The 18,392-nt window shown below is 40.1% G+C and overlaps 1 protein-coding gene across 22 annotated transcripts in view; it reads left to right on the top strand.

The window, feature by feature from the left end:
- Positions 1-12,712, top strand: part of itpr1b (inositol 1,4,5-trisphosphate receptor, type 1b) — a 173,487-nt gene extending 160,775 nt beyond the window's left edge. For all 22 annotated transcript variants that reach the window (XM_017710893.2, XM_017710939.2, XM_017710902.2 and 19 more), the window contains 2 exons: positions 6,134-6,295; positions 11,082-12,712. In XM_017710893.2, coding sequence (XP_017566382.1) covers positions 6,134-6,295; positions 11,082-11,168 — 249 coding nt within the window. In that variant the 3' untranslated portion in view covers positions 11,169-12,712. The remainder of the gene's footprint in view (positions 1-6,133; positions 6,296-11,081) is intronic.
- The last annotated feature ends 5,680 nt before the right edge of the window (positions 12,713-18,392 follow it).

Below are 18,392 nucleotides of genomic sequence, written 5' to 3' on the forward strand. Positions count from 1 at the left end.
GCCCCCCTTGTAGTAGTTGTCATGTAAAACACCGGTACTATCCATGAACAAAGCGTGAGAGCTGGAGGTTTGTCCCGACCTTTTACTTGGGACAGACAGAACCATGACCATTGGTAGCTGATAACAAAAAAGAATTGAGACAGTTATCACACTCTGCTGATTTCTATGCATGAGTGAGTTGCAGTCTTAAAGGACCTGGGGATTTTTTGTTTTATTTACTAACAGTCAAAATGACCCTTGTGCAAATGTCCTGTTTTAGAACAGTCAAAATAAAATAAAATAAAAACTTTCCAGATTAGCCGCAAGTGAAATGACCAAAATGCGTCTTATTTTAGGCTTAACATGAAATTTTTAGACAACTGAAACGTTACATTTACTGCGACAGATTTATCCAGAACGACCAGCAGTGCTAAGTGAAAGTAGCAATAGCAGTTTTACCCAAGGCCCATTTTGCTGTAAATCAGTATGCTATTAAACTATTTCACACAAAACCGTCTTTTATAGGTCTGTTACAAATATTCAAATAACTAAGGAGAAATATGTTTAAACATCACTGACGGTTTCTTTAATTTGGGGTGGAACATTTTCAAATGGTGAAAACATTAAACGTAAAGACGTCTGTAGCTTTCAAACTGCTTTTGTTAGTCATTGTAAGTAATAAGTGTTGTAGCCGCATTATAAGCTGTAGGAAGTCAAAAGGAAAACACTCTTGCGGACGACTTGTACGGAGGAAGCGGCAAACCCTTTAAAGCCTCATCAAACAAAATGTTTGCTTTATGAGACTTGAAGTTAGCAGTTACATCCAGATGCATGACATGTAAATCTGAATGATAGCTTCATAATGGATAAAATGAGTTGAATGGAATGAATGAATGCATAAATAAATAAAGAAACTGTAGAGAAGCAAAGGTTTGTTTGAAGGTGTGGTGGTGCAGAGCTGATAAGGCTGGCGATGTAGGTGGCTGTGGTTGAGATGACTAGGCTAGCTGACAGCTGGATGAAGCCAGACACATCAGTGGGCGGCAATAAACACAAACTCCTGTGTGTGTGTGCGCGTGTGTGTGCGTGCATGCACAGGAAGTGAACAAAAACACACAGACACATGCGCACACACTCCTCTTCTATTCTCAGAATTAGTGTAAGCGACTATGCATCACTGACTGCGTGATTTCCCTGTGTGCGAGTGCGTGTATCTGCATGTTGAGAGAAGGGGACTTCTCTACATCTTACAGATGTACCTTCATGCCCCGATCAGACTGGCTGTAAAGAGCTATAAAGTGATTTAAATAATCGATTCTGATGAATCACATTATGTTGTTTTGTTAATCGTGAATTAGCAAACGTGTTCAAATTTGACCCTGTTTCCATTTAAAAAGCAGTGTTTTTTGGTGAAAAATAACTGTGCACAATAAATTTTAGCTGTAAGTGGTATGAAAACTTCTGTCTATTATAATTATTCAAATACATGTAACTACAGATAAAAATACATCAAATCATTCAAGTTGTCTCTTATTGCAGGGTGCCCTCTTTCAATAGTGAAACTTGAATATGAAGTAAATTGTACAAAACCTTATTTTCTATCCAGCTTTTGTGAAGCCTACTAGTCATTTTAAGTATTTCTCCTTTTTTAGTTGCACTATTATTTGTTTTGGGTTGAAGTGGGTGTAAACAGTATTAGAAGTAGGGCTGCTGTTATTATTTATCAACACAAAGCAAAGAGATTAATCATTTAAAAAATCGCATTTGTCTAATTTGACCCTGAAGAAAGGGCTCTCCCATTTTAAAAAGCTTTTTATTATAGCTATATGACAAGACAGAAAGCTTCTTCAGAATATCGCTGCTGTCAGACTTGTGTAATGACTTGTAGAAAAGTCTGCTTCCATTGACTTAGATTAAAAGTATTTTTCCCTCTCCTGTAAAGTTACCATTTTGGAGTTTATCAAGTCAAATACTGGCTTCTGACTATTAGCACACAGCTGTCACGGATTTGGCACAGCTCACGAGACTCTCACAGTGTAGTAAATTTTATTATAGCCTTACTTGTTATAGCCCTGACCCTTGGGAACAGCCAAAACATGAAACTCTGCCTAATTCAGTCAAATTTGGCTGACAAATTTTAAACAAAATCTACTAAAAGTTGTGATAAAAATGCATGAAAAAAATAAACACTTCTTAAAGTCTTAGAGTCTTAAAGTCTTGCAGAATTCAAGTTCTGCAGAGAAACACAGTGAGAGTACCCTTGTGGGCGCACATCTGCACAGTGCTCGACTGATCACTAGGAGTTTAATTAATGCTAGCAGCCAATATTCTAATCAGCCTTGAGGGTTATATTTAAATTGGCTCTTTAATTAATAGTAGAAAAAGCATAATCAGCATAGTTATTTAAATTAAGACATTGAACTTTACACTTGAAGTGACATTACAGTATAGATATATTGTTATTGGGTAATAGGCTCTTATATAGTTAGCAAGTGATTTAGTTATGAAGTAGCTAGGCTAGTTTTACCAACAATAGTCAGGTCAGCTAGTCGGAGTATACCCACTACTTAAGACTCCATCATGTAAAGTGCTGGATTCTGCTTCTCCTTGTCTGTTTCAGTGTCTACAGAGAGTAAGGTTAGACTGGAAAATCCAGCCACACACGCTCCTATGTATCGCTGTATTAGCTGACTCCCAGCTTGTAGCTCCTTATGGCATAAAAATCTAAAAACATCTGTATTAATGGCATAAATTTACTATGGCTTTGGCAGTGTATCTGACGTTACTTACGCGAAGCTTTAAGAGCTTCAATAAGAGCTATTACATAATCTCTTTCCTGAAAATTGGGTTGGGGCTTGGGAGGTGGCATTGGTGGGTGTCTTGAGGAATAGAATTCATATCTGTCATATGGAGGTTTTTCTGTTGTTGTTTGTGTCTTGAGGATGAGATAATGAGAGAAAATGACAATTATAATTAGTCATCTCATATTTAAGTTTAAATTTGCCCAGTGTTGAGTGTCTGGACTTGTCTGAGGAATCCTACCATAATAAGTTTGATAGTTAAGTCGGTCAGTTTAGTTGTTGAGTTGATAATCAAGAAAGCAAGAGAGTGAAACCATCTGTCTCTACTGGACTTGAAGACCAGAGTTTGATACCCGTAATAGTTCATATAATAATAATAATAATAATAAAAATAATAAAAAGACAGGAGGGAAATGGAAGGGGAGGGAGACGCTAAACAGAAGAAAAAGTGAGAAGTGAGCAATAAGAGGGACTATTTTATTGATTTTATTGTGACTGCAAAGAACGATGTCACTCTCTCTGTAGTCTGTCAGGCAAAAAAATAAATAAATAAAGCACCGATGACTGTACGTTTTAAAAACAGTTTTATTTCCCTTCAGCATCGTTCAGCAAGTTTATGGATCCCCTCTCCTTCAGAATACATCTTATTGCAAGAAGTAACAGCTTTTCAAATAATTCATACTGAAACTCACAGCTTTGTATTTGTTAGGATGTAGAGGGAAAACAAACAAAAACTGCTTTCAAGATTAATCTGTACTGCAAATGTATTGTATATAGGTGCCTAATTCCTTCTGGTATTTATTGCATAATGGTGTTACCTGTGTATTGGTTTTGTTTAGGATGGGACAGGTTCTTTAAAACATATCGCTGTTGTTGGAACAAAACCTTATTTCTCCAAAATGGTAACTTTTACAGAATAAGGCAAAAATATACTTTAATTTTAATGTAAGTCAGCTGAACCAAAATGTTTTCCAAGTAATTTCATTTAATTTGGTCCATTCATCATGAAATTTACACACAATGTAAAGGACGACAGAGAGTTTCAAATTATGTCAAAACTGGAAAATGACAGCAGTGATATGTAAGTATATTGTACATATATTACATGGGTTTCTCTGTCTATTACATAGAGACGTATATCACATGGGTTTCCATATTTACTTCCCGCCAGACATTTTCAGTCAGTTCATTATTAACATTCTTTTTCCCTTCGCACTATGCTTTCCATTAATGTCAGCATAGACCCTGGATCTGCACACATCTGGACTGCTCTGCGGTCATTTAGCACAGCTCACGTGAACTAAAACAGTGACGTTTGCCTTTTACGTCACGAGCAGAAGCGAGTGTCCTGCTCCATCAGTTGCTATGTCCTGTTGCTCCAATGAGGCGGAAATCTTTTATGAGTTCTTTAAAGATATCTTTAATTCCATTACATAGATAAAATTTTTGAAGGCGCATGGCAATTTTTCGGTCCTTGGCAGTAGGAAGGTCACTGCCGGTAAGAGAGATTTATTCACTCACAGTGTGGAGAGCCAAAACACTGTTAAGAGATCAACAGGAAGTACGCTTGCCAAGCCGTGCACAAGTCTCATAAAGAAGCCACATTGCTTTGTGTTTTGGCCCCCCCTCATAAGAGACGGTGATTTCCCAAAGGAGAACTATATCTCACATTATGACCCAAAGGTCCACGAGGGCAAAATTCATGCTTGATTACGTCTGGATGTGAAGCAGGGACATAAAGTGTTTTCCTGGATATTTAATTTGATGTAATTAGGAGGAGTAATCTGTGAAATTCCACTGCTAGATGGAAAGGAACTCGGTAAGGAGGTGAAGGACACACTGCAGGCTGTGTTAGGGGACGCTTTCCAAAGACTCATGTGACTCTTGATAAGTCATTTCCCGTGCCATAATTAAATTACACAACAGAGTTTGATGTCAGAGGGGATCCACTTACAGACAAAAGACAAAGATAACCTAATTAGTTCAAAAAGAGAGCGATTAAAAATAATTACTAAGAGTGCCATTGGCATCACTTTTTAAATTCAAAAGAATGCTGTTTGTGAAACTTAGCAAAAAACGTGGCTCGCTGTAGCTAAGTGAAGCTGAACATCCCTAGAAGACAAAACAGTTTGACTGAATATAAACGAATTGGTTGGTATTATCAACAATAGAAATTATAATAGAGGTTTGTTCTTATGATATCCAGGATAAACTGTTTACATAGTTCACTTTACCAGGTTGACGTGGCATAAATCAGTTGTTTTTTTTTTTGCCCTAATGTGATATTTTTTCAGAGATGTATGGATGCATACAATTCTTTTCAAATTCGACCTGAGCCACTTTCATATGTGGCCCTAGATCAGATACGTATATGATTCGTGGCTTTGAGACCTTAATAAGAGCACTTAGAGCAGAGTTGATGTCTTTTTTTACCACTATGCGTGCACGGCACGGCAGCAGTGCCAAAAACCTGTAAACAGTGGAAAGACATCACATTTCACCCTTTTCGCCTTCGTCTCGCTCTAATAATGAAGCTGAGAGCTGTTCAGAGTTAATTGTCTTCGCACCAGAGGCCCGTTCTGCTCGTTAGTTTGTTTGCTGTTCATGACACTCATGATTCATTTATGTGACATTACTCGGGAGGATGTGTGCATGCAGGTAATTTTAGGATGCCGGTTCGTTCACATTAATGACCGATTTGAGTCACTTAACAAGTGTGAATCATCACGTGAGAGATCAGGTCTGAGCAAAAAATGAGATTTGAGCAATGATGCTTGTAATATCAACATAGCCTTAGAGACTTAGGAGTGCTGGTTTGCCTAGTATACTGTATAATCATGTAAACAGCAAAGTTCGAATGTCATGGTCCAATTTAGGCCTTAGTTGACTCAAGCATAGCTTCAGAGTACAGTATGTGTTCCAGGCTTAAATCGACCAAACACTTTAAAAAAGAATTGTGTTTAAACTCTTCGTTGACTTACACTTTCTGCAATGTTGTACATGTTATGACAGCTTTATACCACAAAAACAGACAGGAGTGGCAAAGGATGAAAGGGCTTAGTCTTTCTAGAGGGAGAAAGAGATGACCTTAGGTTAAACATTTTCTTAGAAATAGTCTTAATGAGATATTTAGATGGATGGATGGATGAAAAGAGAGCTCATATTTTTAAACAGACAGGAACTGTTTACTCTGCCAACACGTTCCACATTGTGATTAATCAGCCTATGTTGCTGTGCAAGTTCTTTGAATAAGACTATTGTGTACATGAAAATGTAGTCCTGTCAGTTGTTGATTTTCTCTTTGTGTGAAATGCATGTATGAGATTTTAAAGGTGTTCTAATTGTTCTAACAGGAGCACAACCTCGACTGGTTTCCACGGATGCGGGCAATGTCACTGGTGAGCAGTGATGCAGAGGGCGAGCAAAATGAGATCAGGAATCTGCAGGAGAAGCTGGAGTCCACCATGAAACTGGTCTCCAACTTGTCCAGCCAGTTGACCGAACTAAAGGAACAGGTGAGAGAGCCAGTTAAGACTGGCCTCGGTGCCGTGGAAAAACACTCAAAACACCCAAAGGATGACACAGGTGCTGCCAACAATAACAGTTACTCGATGCAAGAAAAATACTAGGTCAGGGGCCATATGGCAGAAACTTCTATCATTTTGTCTTAACTTAAAAACTGACAGGTCAACATAAGATTTTTCACAAATTTGTATTACAGAAGCAAATCTTATTTAGATTTAGGAATCTTATCTCACAGTGTCTTATCTCAAGTTACGAAATCTTAACCTAACAAAGGCGACAATCAACTGTCATGTCTGTTACCTAGCAACCGACCATATGCGCACAGCTAAAATGTAAACATGTAATGAAATTAGTTAGCCACACAGCTAATGTTAGCTACTGTTACTTATGTAAAAACTGTCAAATAAAACTAAAGCATGATAAATTGAATGTTAATAATATTGTTTTAGTACTTTGTGCTGTTTATTAGAGTGTCACCTTTACTCAGTTTCAGTTTCATTTCCCAAATGCTTTAGCCGAGCGCGCTAACGTTATTCCTCCTAGTGAACAGTCACACGTTCACCTCCGCCTCCTCATTATTCACCACCATCACTGTAATACCGTGTAATACTGTACATGTATGTAGGTTAAAACAGAAGTTAATGCGCTCTGGGGTTTATCTTAAAGTTAGGACTGTATTTAGGAGCTGTAGTCTAGTTAGGATTTTTCTGTAATGCTGCTTTCTTATCTGGAGTTGATGAACAAGATTATGAACTTAAGAACTGTTGATCTGTAATAGCTTCTGTCCTGAGTTCAGTCCTAGCTAAAGCTGTTACGGGGACTGAACAGATAAGATTTCAGACTTTTCTGTAATATGGACCCAGGACAGCAGCAGCGAAAATCGGTTGGGAGGTCTGATGTTTTGACGTTTTCGGGACAACATATCAACAACAAACTTGATACTGCCTCGATTAGCTTTTGTGTCTGTTACCTTTTCATATATCTTTCTCATTCCACCTCTTCGTAATGGAAAAGGGTGTAATCTGCCATTAAGTATAGCAGTCACGTTAAATCTAGCTAACTAGCTAACTTGTTTGTTGGTAATCATTTGTAGCACAAGGCATCACTGACCATGCCAGTAACTCATTGGCATGAGCCAAAGCAATTGAGAATTGACTTTTTATTTAATTTCCTCTGGGTTCATTTTCACCTATCCATATTGAAGAAGCTTTGTATTTTGTAGGCCTCAACCTAACAAGGCAGACAAAACAGAAGTCCTGCCATTTATAGAAAGCATTTCCTAGATTGTTATGGAAAATGTTATCTTGTCACAAATGCATAAAATGTTAACATCTAAGAGCAGTTTTACTTCATAATACAAGATATACACCCATTCGCTTCTATTCTCTCTTTCTCTCACGCAATTAACAGTAAATATGACTACACAAGAGCTCTTTGCAAATATAAAGCACACAAGTATACTGATAACTTCTGCTGTATGACATGACTCTAGTTTTGCACTCGAGTAAGAGTGAATATTTAATAACAAAAATGATTAATAGCATAAGGATTAATTGGTTTCCCTGAAAGAATGTTGTATCTGCATGTACTTATTTTAAAATATGTCTTTATAAGCGAAAATCAGATCTGACTAAATTAACTCCTTTCAGGACTGTAAACTTTAGGTATATTTGCTCAATCAGGCAAGTTGGGGAAAAGGTTCATGTTAAACCCCTTACTGCTCAGAAATGAACAGCATATAGGAATGTTTTACCAACCTGTTTGTAATATGAACCGAACCAAAACCAAGCAGCTGATTTATTTGAATCATGTACACTCAGGGCCTTGGGGTGAGTTTCCTTTTGAGCTGAAAGTCATGCTCACTGCACATATAAAGCTGATGTGTATTGAAGGTTTGATTCATACGGTCAGGGACTTTTCAGGTCCAGTGCTGTACGTTTAACTCTGGTTTAAGAACGAAGGTCGTTGAGTTTTCTAAAGTAGCTTAATTAGTGCAAAGGGCAATGAGTCACTCTCTCTCTCTCTCTCTCTCTCTCTCTCTCTCTCTGTCTCTTTCTCTCTCTCTCTCTCTCTCTCTCTCTCTCTCTCTCTCTCTCTCTCTCTCTCTCTCTCTCTCTCTTTCTGTCTCTCTCATCTGTCTGTGATCATATCTGTGATCAGCGCAACAAACCCATGTGGTACAAAGATGATCTTTCACCTACGTCACGAGGCCAAGTGTTGTTTCATTCTGAATCAGCTCTTATTGTAGTCCAGACAAAGTTCTCCGAACCAGCTCGGTTTGTTTCCACACATAAATAGCATCGCAGGCGGAGATGATTGAATCTAAATGAAAGCTGCAGGTGATCCGTTGACGAAAGTGATGTTTTTATTCAAGTAAAATACATTGGAAATGTGAAAGTTTCTTGTAAAAAAAAACGAGAGAAAAAAAATGTGTGTATATCTGGTGATCAAGAGACTTGTAAATGAGAAGTGTCTAAGAGGAACTAGAACCTCTTTTGACTCGGTCCCAGACGGGGAAATGACCATTTGGGTTCCTGAAAGAAGGTGAAGTAACAATCCAAAAAAAAACCGCCACCTTTCACTTTTACACAAATACAACAACATTCTGCATTGAATTCCACATACTAGTACATTTTTTCTGGAATATGTATGCATATATCATGCTTTAGCCACAATTAACTTGAATATATGTATTAACTTGAATATTAAAATGAGAAAAATAGGTCTGGTTGAGGTATTAGTTATTATGTATGCAGGATATACAGAGAATATATATACAAAGGCAGGTAATCTAGAATATTCTAAAGCCTGTGCATTAGTAGCATCAGATACTGACCTAAAAAATAACCTTAAACCGGATAAAAAGACATGTTGATGCATGTTGAATGTTGTTGATTGCTTTAAGAAACAAACCCTGGCAGGTTATTACATTTTCTGAAGGCTAATTAGAGTAAATCCTCTCATTCAGTACAGCCTTTTAATATCTTGAAAGCCTATGAAGTTTTAATATGCTAAAAGCCCATGAACAGTGCATTAAAATTAGACAGAGAGGATTTAATCTACTGGCACACCTAAAGAAGCCCTATCTATGAATGATTTTGGACATCATCTGAAACGGCAGAATATCTGCTTTGTTTGAAAGGTGACGGAGTGTTGTTTATAGCCTTGAGTGATGCTTAGGGATATTTGGGCACCGTATTTCTGTTCCAGGCCTGTCCCTTTGCTGTTTTCAAATCCCTGATTATGGCTTTGAATTTTCGAAACATTCCCACAACCTACACACCTCACGCCGCTGAAATTACAGCAGCACATATACAACTTTATGATTAAAGTGATTAAAGTGGTTGTTGTTGAGCTCTTCATTTTCAGTTTGGCTTAAACAAGAAAATAGTTCTTCTGTATTTAACTCTTTATGTTAGATGGCTTCATAAAAGTCGTAATTGCTATTAATTATCATTGCTGAACCAGATCTGGATAGAGCCCTGTTAGAGCCCTGGTCTGAAAGTCTGTCAGTCACAGAAGAACGCTCTTCTGCTTTTCAAGCTAACTTGATGTGGGCTTTCAAACTTCTGTTCTAGTTCTCAAAACTGGTAATCCAGCCTCCTGGTTTCCAGCCCTCCTGGTTTGTTTCTGGTGAAACCAGACTGGGGCTGCGCTCTTTCAGAATCTTTAACAGCCGATAACGTGAAATGTCAAGTGGCGGTGATTATTCATGCTTTTAATGACCGTCTCTTTATTTTGTGACATGAGAGAGCTTACTTCCTGTAGATGCTAACTTTAATGTGTGTGATCTGTGGTTGTGTTAGCTTTTGGCATATTTTTTGCAACTGTTGTTGAGTCAGTTCAGGGGATTTTAGAAATGACAGGAGGCTGAATTTCGCTGGAAATATGTGTGTGTTTATGTGTGTGTGTGTCTGTCTGTCTGTCTGTCTGCATGTGTGCGTGTGTAAAAAGGCTAACCTACAAGACCTAAAAAAGAGTCTCGTTATTTTACAAAGGTTTGGGGTGTGTGTGTGTGTGTGTGTGTGTGTGTGTGTGTGTGTGTGTGTGTATATATATATATATATATATATATATATATATACACACACACACACATATATAAAATCGCTGTTGTCGGAACAAAACATCATCTCCAAAATGGTAACTTTACAGGAGAAAGAGAAAACCTACTTTCCTTTAATCCATTCTTCATAAAATTCATTTATAATGTAAAGGGTAACATGTATTTTCAAATTATGTCAAAAACGGTAAACATGGAGATGCAAGGCGATATGCACACACAACACATAGATACATACATACATATATACATACACACACACACAAAACCTTGAATCTCAGTTTTTGTCATTTTTCAGTTTTTGACGTTATTGTACATGTGTATGTGTAGATTATGTGTAGATTTCATGATAAATTGACCAAATTAATTGGCCCAAAATTACTTGCAACTAAGTCTGGTTCCATTGACTTGCGTTAAAAGTAAAATATGTTTTTATATATATATATATATATATATATATATATATATATATATATATATATATATATATATATAAACACACACAGAATTATATATATATATATATATATATATATATAAAAACACTGGAACAGTCATTCAGACGAGGGCTCAAACAAGCACACATTGTTTTTGGATTGAAGAATGGATTTAGCACATACATCATCACAGGAAATGCCTGGTGTGTAGAGGGGGGGGAAAGTGAGACAGAGGAAGGGAACAAAAGCTAAAAATTTGTGTGTGTGTCCTAACAGATGACGGAGCAACGAAAACAGAAGCAGAGGATCGGGCTCCTGGGACATCCCCAGCACATGAACGTGAACCCCCAGCAGCCTGCCTGAGTGCATACATGTGTGTGTGAGCTACAGCACTGGCCTTGAACCGCGCTGCACACTTACTCATGGACCTGCACAGCTCTTGTCTGTCCACACAGATTCCCCTTAACATCCCAGTGTGTGTGTGCGAGAGGTGGGTGAGTGTGTGTGTGGGTGATTGTGGGTGAGTGTGTTTATGGCATTCCAATAGAAAAACTAGTTACCTGCCGGAAAAGAAATATGTTTAATAAAGAGGTTTAGGTCACTGGGGAACTTCTTATCACTCCTTTTCTCTCTTCCTCTGTAAAGTGGGGTGCCAAATGTTTTCTACATGGCAGTGAATTTGGGTCATATGGCCTTTGCAGGGCGGGACTTGAATAGACGGGCTGTACTGGATGACGTGACTAGTTAGATGCTGCTTGGAAACGTGCTGCAAAAGCATCTTTTTTTGTATTTACAAACCGGTATAGCAAGCAGTATTTTATGTCTTATTTTTGTATTTTGTGCAATATTAATACTTTAATATGCAACCTCATTGAGCTGTACGATGTGTCTTAAAGGGACGATAATCATCTCCCAAGTCGAAGGGGTTTTCTTTCTCTTTCTTTCTCTCTTTGGCTTCATGATTATTCATGACTTATTAGAATGCTGTAGAGGCATAAGTTCATATAGTTAGGTTAGCAAGAATTCTAATAGCTCGTCTCGTCATGGGCCTTTTTTTTTTTCTTTTCTTATCTTATTTATTTATTTATTTCCAAAATAAAATATAAATGAAGTTTAAAGGATTGTCATGGCACAACAGATGTTTTATGATTTTTCTTTGTCGCATTATGTTCTGTGTACTTTGTTTTATTTTTTTTTCCCTTTTCCTTTCGTTGTCTGTCGTTGAAATAACTGGCTTAAGGGTAATTTGCTTTACAAGGTGGTACAAGTATAAGATTAGCATCTAAATTATATAGACTGGTAAGCTTTGCTTTTATGTCTTAATTCTAATGGACGTTACTGTGTAGAGTATTTAAATGGTATGACTCATTATTCTGGTCAAGGTCATTGGCGCCTGCTGTGAGGTGGGCTACTGTGAGGAACTACTCTGGGGGGATGCACAAGCATTTGAGCAGAAAGCCTCCCTCATTACTGTCTTCATATTATCCGAGCAGGGCGCGTTTGCAGAAGCTTCACAATGTAATTTCTATACAAGAGAGAGTGAGTGCTCAAAACGATACTTGCACTGCCATATCATCACGATTGCTGTTCGCTGAAGCTTATCAGAAACCAAACCCAGGTCGACTCAACTCTGTTGTATCTGTCTTGCTCTCTCTCGCTCTCTCTGTCTCTCTCTATCTCTCTCTGTCTCTCTCTTTCTGTCTCTCTCTCTCTGATCCCTGTTTTAAAAGATGTATATATGTCTGCCAACTCCTTGAGTTTGTATAGAAATATACATTTTCATAGAGGCACATTAGGAATTAATAGCAGTGTTACTGAATACTTAATTCTGCTTTAAGGAATATCTGATCTGTTGAGATTGTAAATTAATTTAGCAATATTTAATAAAATCTGTAATTCACCTTCAATTTTTTTCTGTTTTTATTATATGCTGTGTTTCAGTGTAGACACACTGTGTTGATATGCCAGTGTTTAAGTGCAAGTGTTTCATCAGTTTCTCATCCATATGCACACTAATATCTTTTCATTGGTGATGCTTCCACACAAAATAAAAGCACACCTAAAAATATGGAGAATTAAAGTAATATATAAATACACTTACTAAAATTAACACTGAAAGCAACAAAAAATCAACATTTTCCAGAAAGTGCTACATGGGTGACTAAAGTTGGTTAAATGTTCAGGCTGATGATCATCTTTTCAGTGCATTGAACAAGGTCACTTAAATGTTTGATGAACTCTGGTAAATCATTAATAATTAGTGGTCACTTATGGTAGTAGATTCCTGTTAAATGTGTTAGATGTTTCTGTATTTATTCAGGAGCATCATAGAGCAGGTATTATTTGGGTGGGGGACAGCGATGGGTAAAATACTTTGAAAGAGTAGTTATGGCAGAATATCTTAGTACACTGTCATATATATATATATATATATATATATATATATATATATATATATATATATATATATATATATATATACAATGCTGCTGGAGTTTTTAAACACAGTGTCCACTCACTGTCCACTCTATTAGACACTCCTACCTTGTCGATCCACCTTGTAGCTGTACCTTGTAGCAGCTCATCTGCTGCTGCACAGTTTGTGCTGGTCGTCCTCTAGTCCTTCATCAGTGGTCACAGGACGCTGTTGGCTGGATATTTTTGGTTGGTGGACTATTCTCAGTCCAGCAGCGACACTGAGGTGTTTAAAAACTCCAGCAGCGCTGCTGTGTCTGATCCACTCAGACCAGCGCAACACACACTAACACACCACCACCATGTCAGAGTTACTGCAGTGTTGAGTATGACCACCCAAATACTACTTGCTCTGTGAGGGTCCATGGGGGTCCTGACCACTGAAGAACAGGGTAAAAGGGGCCTAACAAAGTATCAGAGAAACAGATGGACTACAGTCTGTAGAACTACAAAGTGCAGCTATACAGAAAGTGGAGCTGATAAAATGGACAATGAGTGTAGAAACAAGATCATAATGGTCATAATGTTATGGCTTATTGGTGTATGTGCTCATGTGTATTTGACCCTTGGCTTTATTCCCATCACTGATATTTAAATTTACATTTGAGATCTCAAAATAACCCTGATTACTCTTTAAAGTACATTATGGAAAAATGGCAAAGAAGAGATGCTCATTTACATTAAAAGCTAGATGTCTCTAAACTTCTGACCTGCAGTGAGATGCGTGGTGTTGCAGCACAAGCCATTGCGCATTTTTGGCAATGAAAATAAAGTGTGAGCTCAGTCAGCAACTTTATTACTTGGAAAAAATGGTCGTTTTTGCATGTCACTCAGGGGAAGTGCACTTTCATTGACCTCTCGGGTCAGAGCTCGGGTGACAGATGCCTGCTTTTTCTGAGCTTTGATGAAACTCGCCAGTTCTTCTTTGTGGCTAAGGGAGCACAACAGAAATGTTTACAGAGAGCCCCAAACATGCCAAAAAACTCTCCTATCAGCTTATCAACTTTAGCATGTAGACAAATGAAGGTGGGAGTTTAATGAGGCAAGGGTTCAGTTAAAAGTAGAAAGCTGTGAGTGATTGGTGGCCAGTATGATGGACCTGCCATGCTCAAAGTGTCCATATTCTACATTTTTCCTGTATTTTGTGGGTTTTTTTTCCTCCTGAGGACAACTTCATCACATCTCTATTTTCCCTTGTGTCTTTATCCCTTAGAATTAAACCAGTCATGTGCCTTTAAGGTTAGTTTATCACTGCTGTCACAAACTTTGTCGGTCCATTTTTGTTGTTTTTTTAGGGATTGACATCATTTGAAAGTGTCTGTTACCTAACGGACGAAAAGAAACGATCCAAAGTGACTTGGAAAAAAGTCTGTTTCCGTTGACTTACATTAAAAGTACAGTGTGTTTTTGCCCTCTCCTGTAAAGTTACCGTTTTGGAGATACGAGGTTTTGTTCAGACAGTAGTGGTATGTAAATGAGCTATGTTCTTAGTGCCCTGTATTGAGCCTCGTTCAAAAAGCAGTCCAGGCTGAAACATTCCTTATAAGTTCAATTTGAATGGGCAGAGCTAGGAAACTGCTGTAGGCTGAACAGGCCAATAGGTTTATTGTGACAACACAATAAGACAGAATTGTCTACTTGTTACCATGCAGTTTAAAATATATATATATATATATATATATATATATATATATATATGTATGTATGTGTGTGTGTGTGTATATATATATGTATATATATATATATATATATATATATATATATATATATATATATATATATATATATATATATTACATACATACACACACAAACACCCTCTCCATGGATCACCATCTTATCGTGGTGGAGGGGTTTGTGTGCTTGAATGATCCTATGAGCTATGTTGTTACCCAAAAATACCCTTATGAAAATAAGAAAAAAGGATTTGTGTAACCTGCCTGGATTAGGGTCACCGGGACCCCACCCTGGAGCCAGGCCTGGGGGAGGGGCGCGACAGCGAGCGTCTGGTGGTCGGGCCCAGCCTGAAGGAGTTACATGAGTCCCTCCTCCCATCGACCCACCACCGATGGGAGGAGCAGTAGTAGGGGTTCGGTGCTTTGCGGATTGGGCAGTGGCCGATGGCGTGGGTCTTGGCGTTCTGATCCTCGGTTGCTGAAACTGGCTTTTGGAACTTGGAATCTTACCTCACTGGTGGGGAAGGAGCCTGAGCTGGTGCGCGAGGTTGAGAGATACCGGCAAGATATAGTCCAGCTCACCCCAACACACAGCCTGGGCTCTGGGTCCAATCTCCTTGAGAGGGGCTGGACTTTATTCTTTTCTGGAGTTGCCCATGGTGAGAGGCGGCAGGTGAGTGTGGGCTTTCTTATAGCCCCTCGACTTGGCGCCTGTATGTTGGGTGTTTTCTCTGGTGTACGAGAGGGTAGCTTCCCTACGCCTTCGGGTTGGGGAACGGGTCCTGACTGTTGTCTGTGCTTATGCACTGAACAGTTCGGAGTACCCAGCCTTCTTAGAGCCCTTAGGAAGGGTGCTTCAAAGTGCTCCTCCTGGAGACTCTGTTGTCCTACTGGGGGACTTCAACGCTCAAATGGGCAATGACAGTGTGACCTGGAGGGGTGTGATTGGGAGGAATGGCCTCTCTGATCTGAACCTGAGTGGTGTTCAGTTTTTGGACTTCTGTGCAAACCACAGTTTGTCCATCACGAACACCATGTTCGAACACAAGGATGACCATAAGTGCACATGGCACCAGGACACCCTAGGCCACAGTTCAATGATTGACTTTGTAGTCGTGTCATCGGACTTGCGGCCATGTGTTTTGGAGCTGAGCTGTCAACTGATCACCACCTGGTGGTGAGTTGGATCAGGTGGTGGGGGAAGATGCCGGTCAGACCAGGCAAGCCCAAATGTATAGTGAGGGTTTGCTGGGAACGTCTGGCAGAAGAACCTGTCAGATTGATCTTTAACTCACACCTCCTTCAGAACTTTGACCAGATATCGGGGGAGGTGTGGGACATTGACTCAGAATGGGCCATGTTCCACTCCTCCATTGTTGAAGCGGCTGACTGTAGCTGCGGTCGCAAGGTAGTTGGTGCCTGTCGGGGCGGTAATCCTCGAACCCGGTGGTGGACATCCCAGATGAGAGATGCCATCAAGCTGAAGAAGGAGTCCTACCAGGCATGGTTGGTCTGTGGGACAGCAGAGGCAGCTGGCAGGTATCAACAGGCCAAGCGATCTGCGGCTTCAGTCGTCGCCAAGGCAAAAACCTGGGTGTGGGAAGAGTTTGGTGAGGCCTTGGAAAGTGACTTTAAGTCGGCTCCGAAAAGATTCTGGCAAACCGTCAGGCGACTCAGAAGGGGAAAGCAGTGTGCTACTAGCACTGTATATAGTGGAGATGGTGTGCTGTTGACTTCAACTGGAGACGTCATTGGGCCGTGGAAGGAATACTTTGAGGACCTTCTCAATCCCACTGACACGTTCTCCAGTGAGGAGGCAGAGTCTGGGGACATGGGAATAGGCTTGTCCATTACTGAGGACGAAGTCGATAAGGTAGTTAAGAAGCTCCTTGGTGGCAAGGCTCTAGGGGTGGATGAGACCCGCCCTGAGTTCCTCAAGGCTCTGGATGTTGTGGGGCTGTCTTGGCTGACACGCCTTTTCAACATTGCGTGGACATCGGGGGTGGTGGTGCCTCTTTTTAAAAAGGGGGACCGGAGGGTGTGTTCCAACTACAGGGGAATCACACTTCTCAGCCTTCCTGGTAAGGTCTATGCAGGGGTACTGGAGAACAGAGTCCAGCTTATAGTCGAACCTCGGATCCAGGAGGAGCAGTGTGGGTTCCGTCCGGGTCGTGGAACACTGGACCAACTTTTCACTCTCTCCAGGATTCTGGAGGGTTCATGGGAGTTTGCCCAACCAGTCCACATGTGCTTTGTGGATTTGGAGAAGGCAATCGACTGTGTTCCCCCGAGTTTTACCACAAGTGATGGTAAAAGGGAGCGGGAGATTGACAGGCGGATTGGTGCTGGGTCAGCAGTGATGCGCCCTCTTTACCGGTCTGTTGTGGTAAAGAAAGAGCTGAGCCATAAGTCAAGGCTCTCGATTTACCGGTCGATCTACGTTCCCACCCTCACGTAAGGTCATGAGCTTTGGGTAATGACCGAAAGAATGAGATCGCGAATACAAGCAGCCGAAATGAGTTTCCTTGGCAGGGTGTCTGAACTCTCCCTTAGAGATAGGGTGAGAAGTTCGGTCATCCGGGAGGGACTCGGAGTAGAGCCGCTGCTTCTTCACGTTGAGAGGAGCCAGCTGAGGTGGTTCGGGCATCTGGTTAGGATGCCTCCTGGAGGCCTCCCTCGGGAGGTGTCACAGGCAAGTCCACACGGGGAAGACCCAGGACATGCTGGCGTGACTATATCGCCCAGCTGGCCTGGGAGCGCCTTGGAATCTCCCTCGGGGAGCTAGTGGAAGTGGCTGGGGAAAGGGAGGTCTGTTTTTCTTTGATGCATATATATTTAAGGCTCTGATTTTTTTAATTAAGTGTTGATTATACCCACAATGTACTTAGCAAAGCATATTGTGACCCAGTTTGCATACCATCATATCACCCACCCCTGCACTGCCTTACGTTGTAGTAGAACAGTTACTAAGTTATTTGTAGCTGTTATTGGATAACAAGCTTAAAAATCCGTAACTGAATGACAAGATCTAAAAGCAGAGATGCAGTAAGCGAGTTTAAATGAGGGCCTTCAAAAGAGAGCCCAATGCTCTAAAACTGTAGTGACCTCACTGTTCCCTGTGGTAAATGTGTCAGACACAGAGACTACAAGGTTCACCGGTCGTCACTGCCTGAAATCCCCTTCTGTGGTGGAGAGTAAGAAGCAGGCTGAGTCCTGGTGCTGATGCTGCTCCACTGACATTTAACACTCATCAGAACAAAGGCAGATGAAATAAGGCATGACGGGGACAGTTACCTCAGTGAGCAACGTCTTTTTGCCTTTTTTGATTGAGGTGATGATCCAGATTTCCCCCTTTAGGGATCACCAAAGATATAACCATAACAGTTTTCTAAAATCAAAGGTTGTGCTGAGACAGTCTTTTTAAGTGGTGAGGCAG

Source organism: Pygocentrus nattereri, chromosome 21 (assembly GCF_015220715.1).
Source record: "Pygocentrus nattereri isolate fPygNat1 chromosome 21, fPygNat1.pri, whole genome shotgun sequence".
NCBI lineage: Eukaryota > Metazoa > Chordata > Actinopteri > Characiformes > Serrasalmidae > Pygocentrus > Pygocentrus nattereri.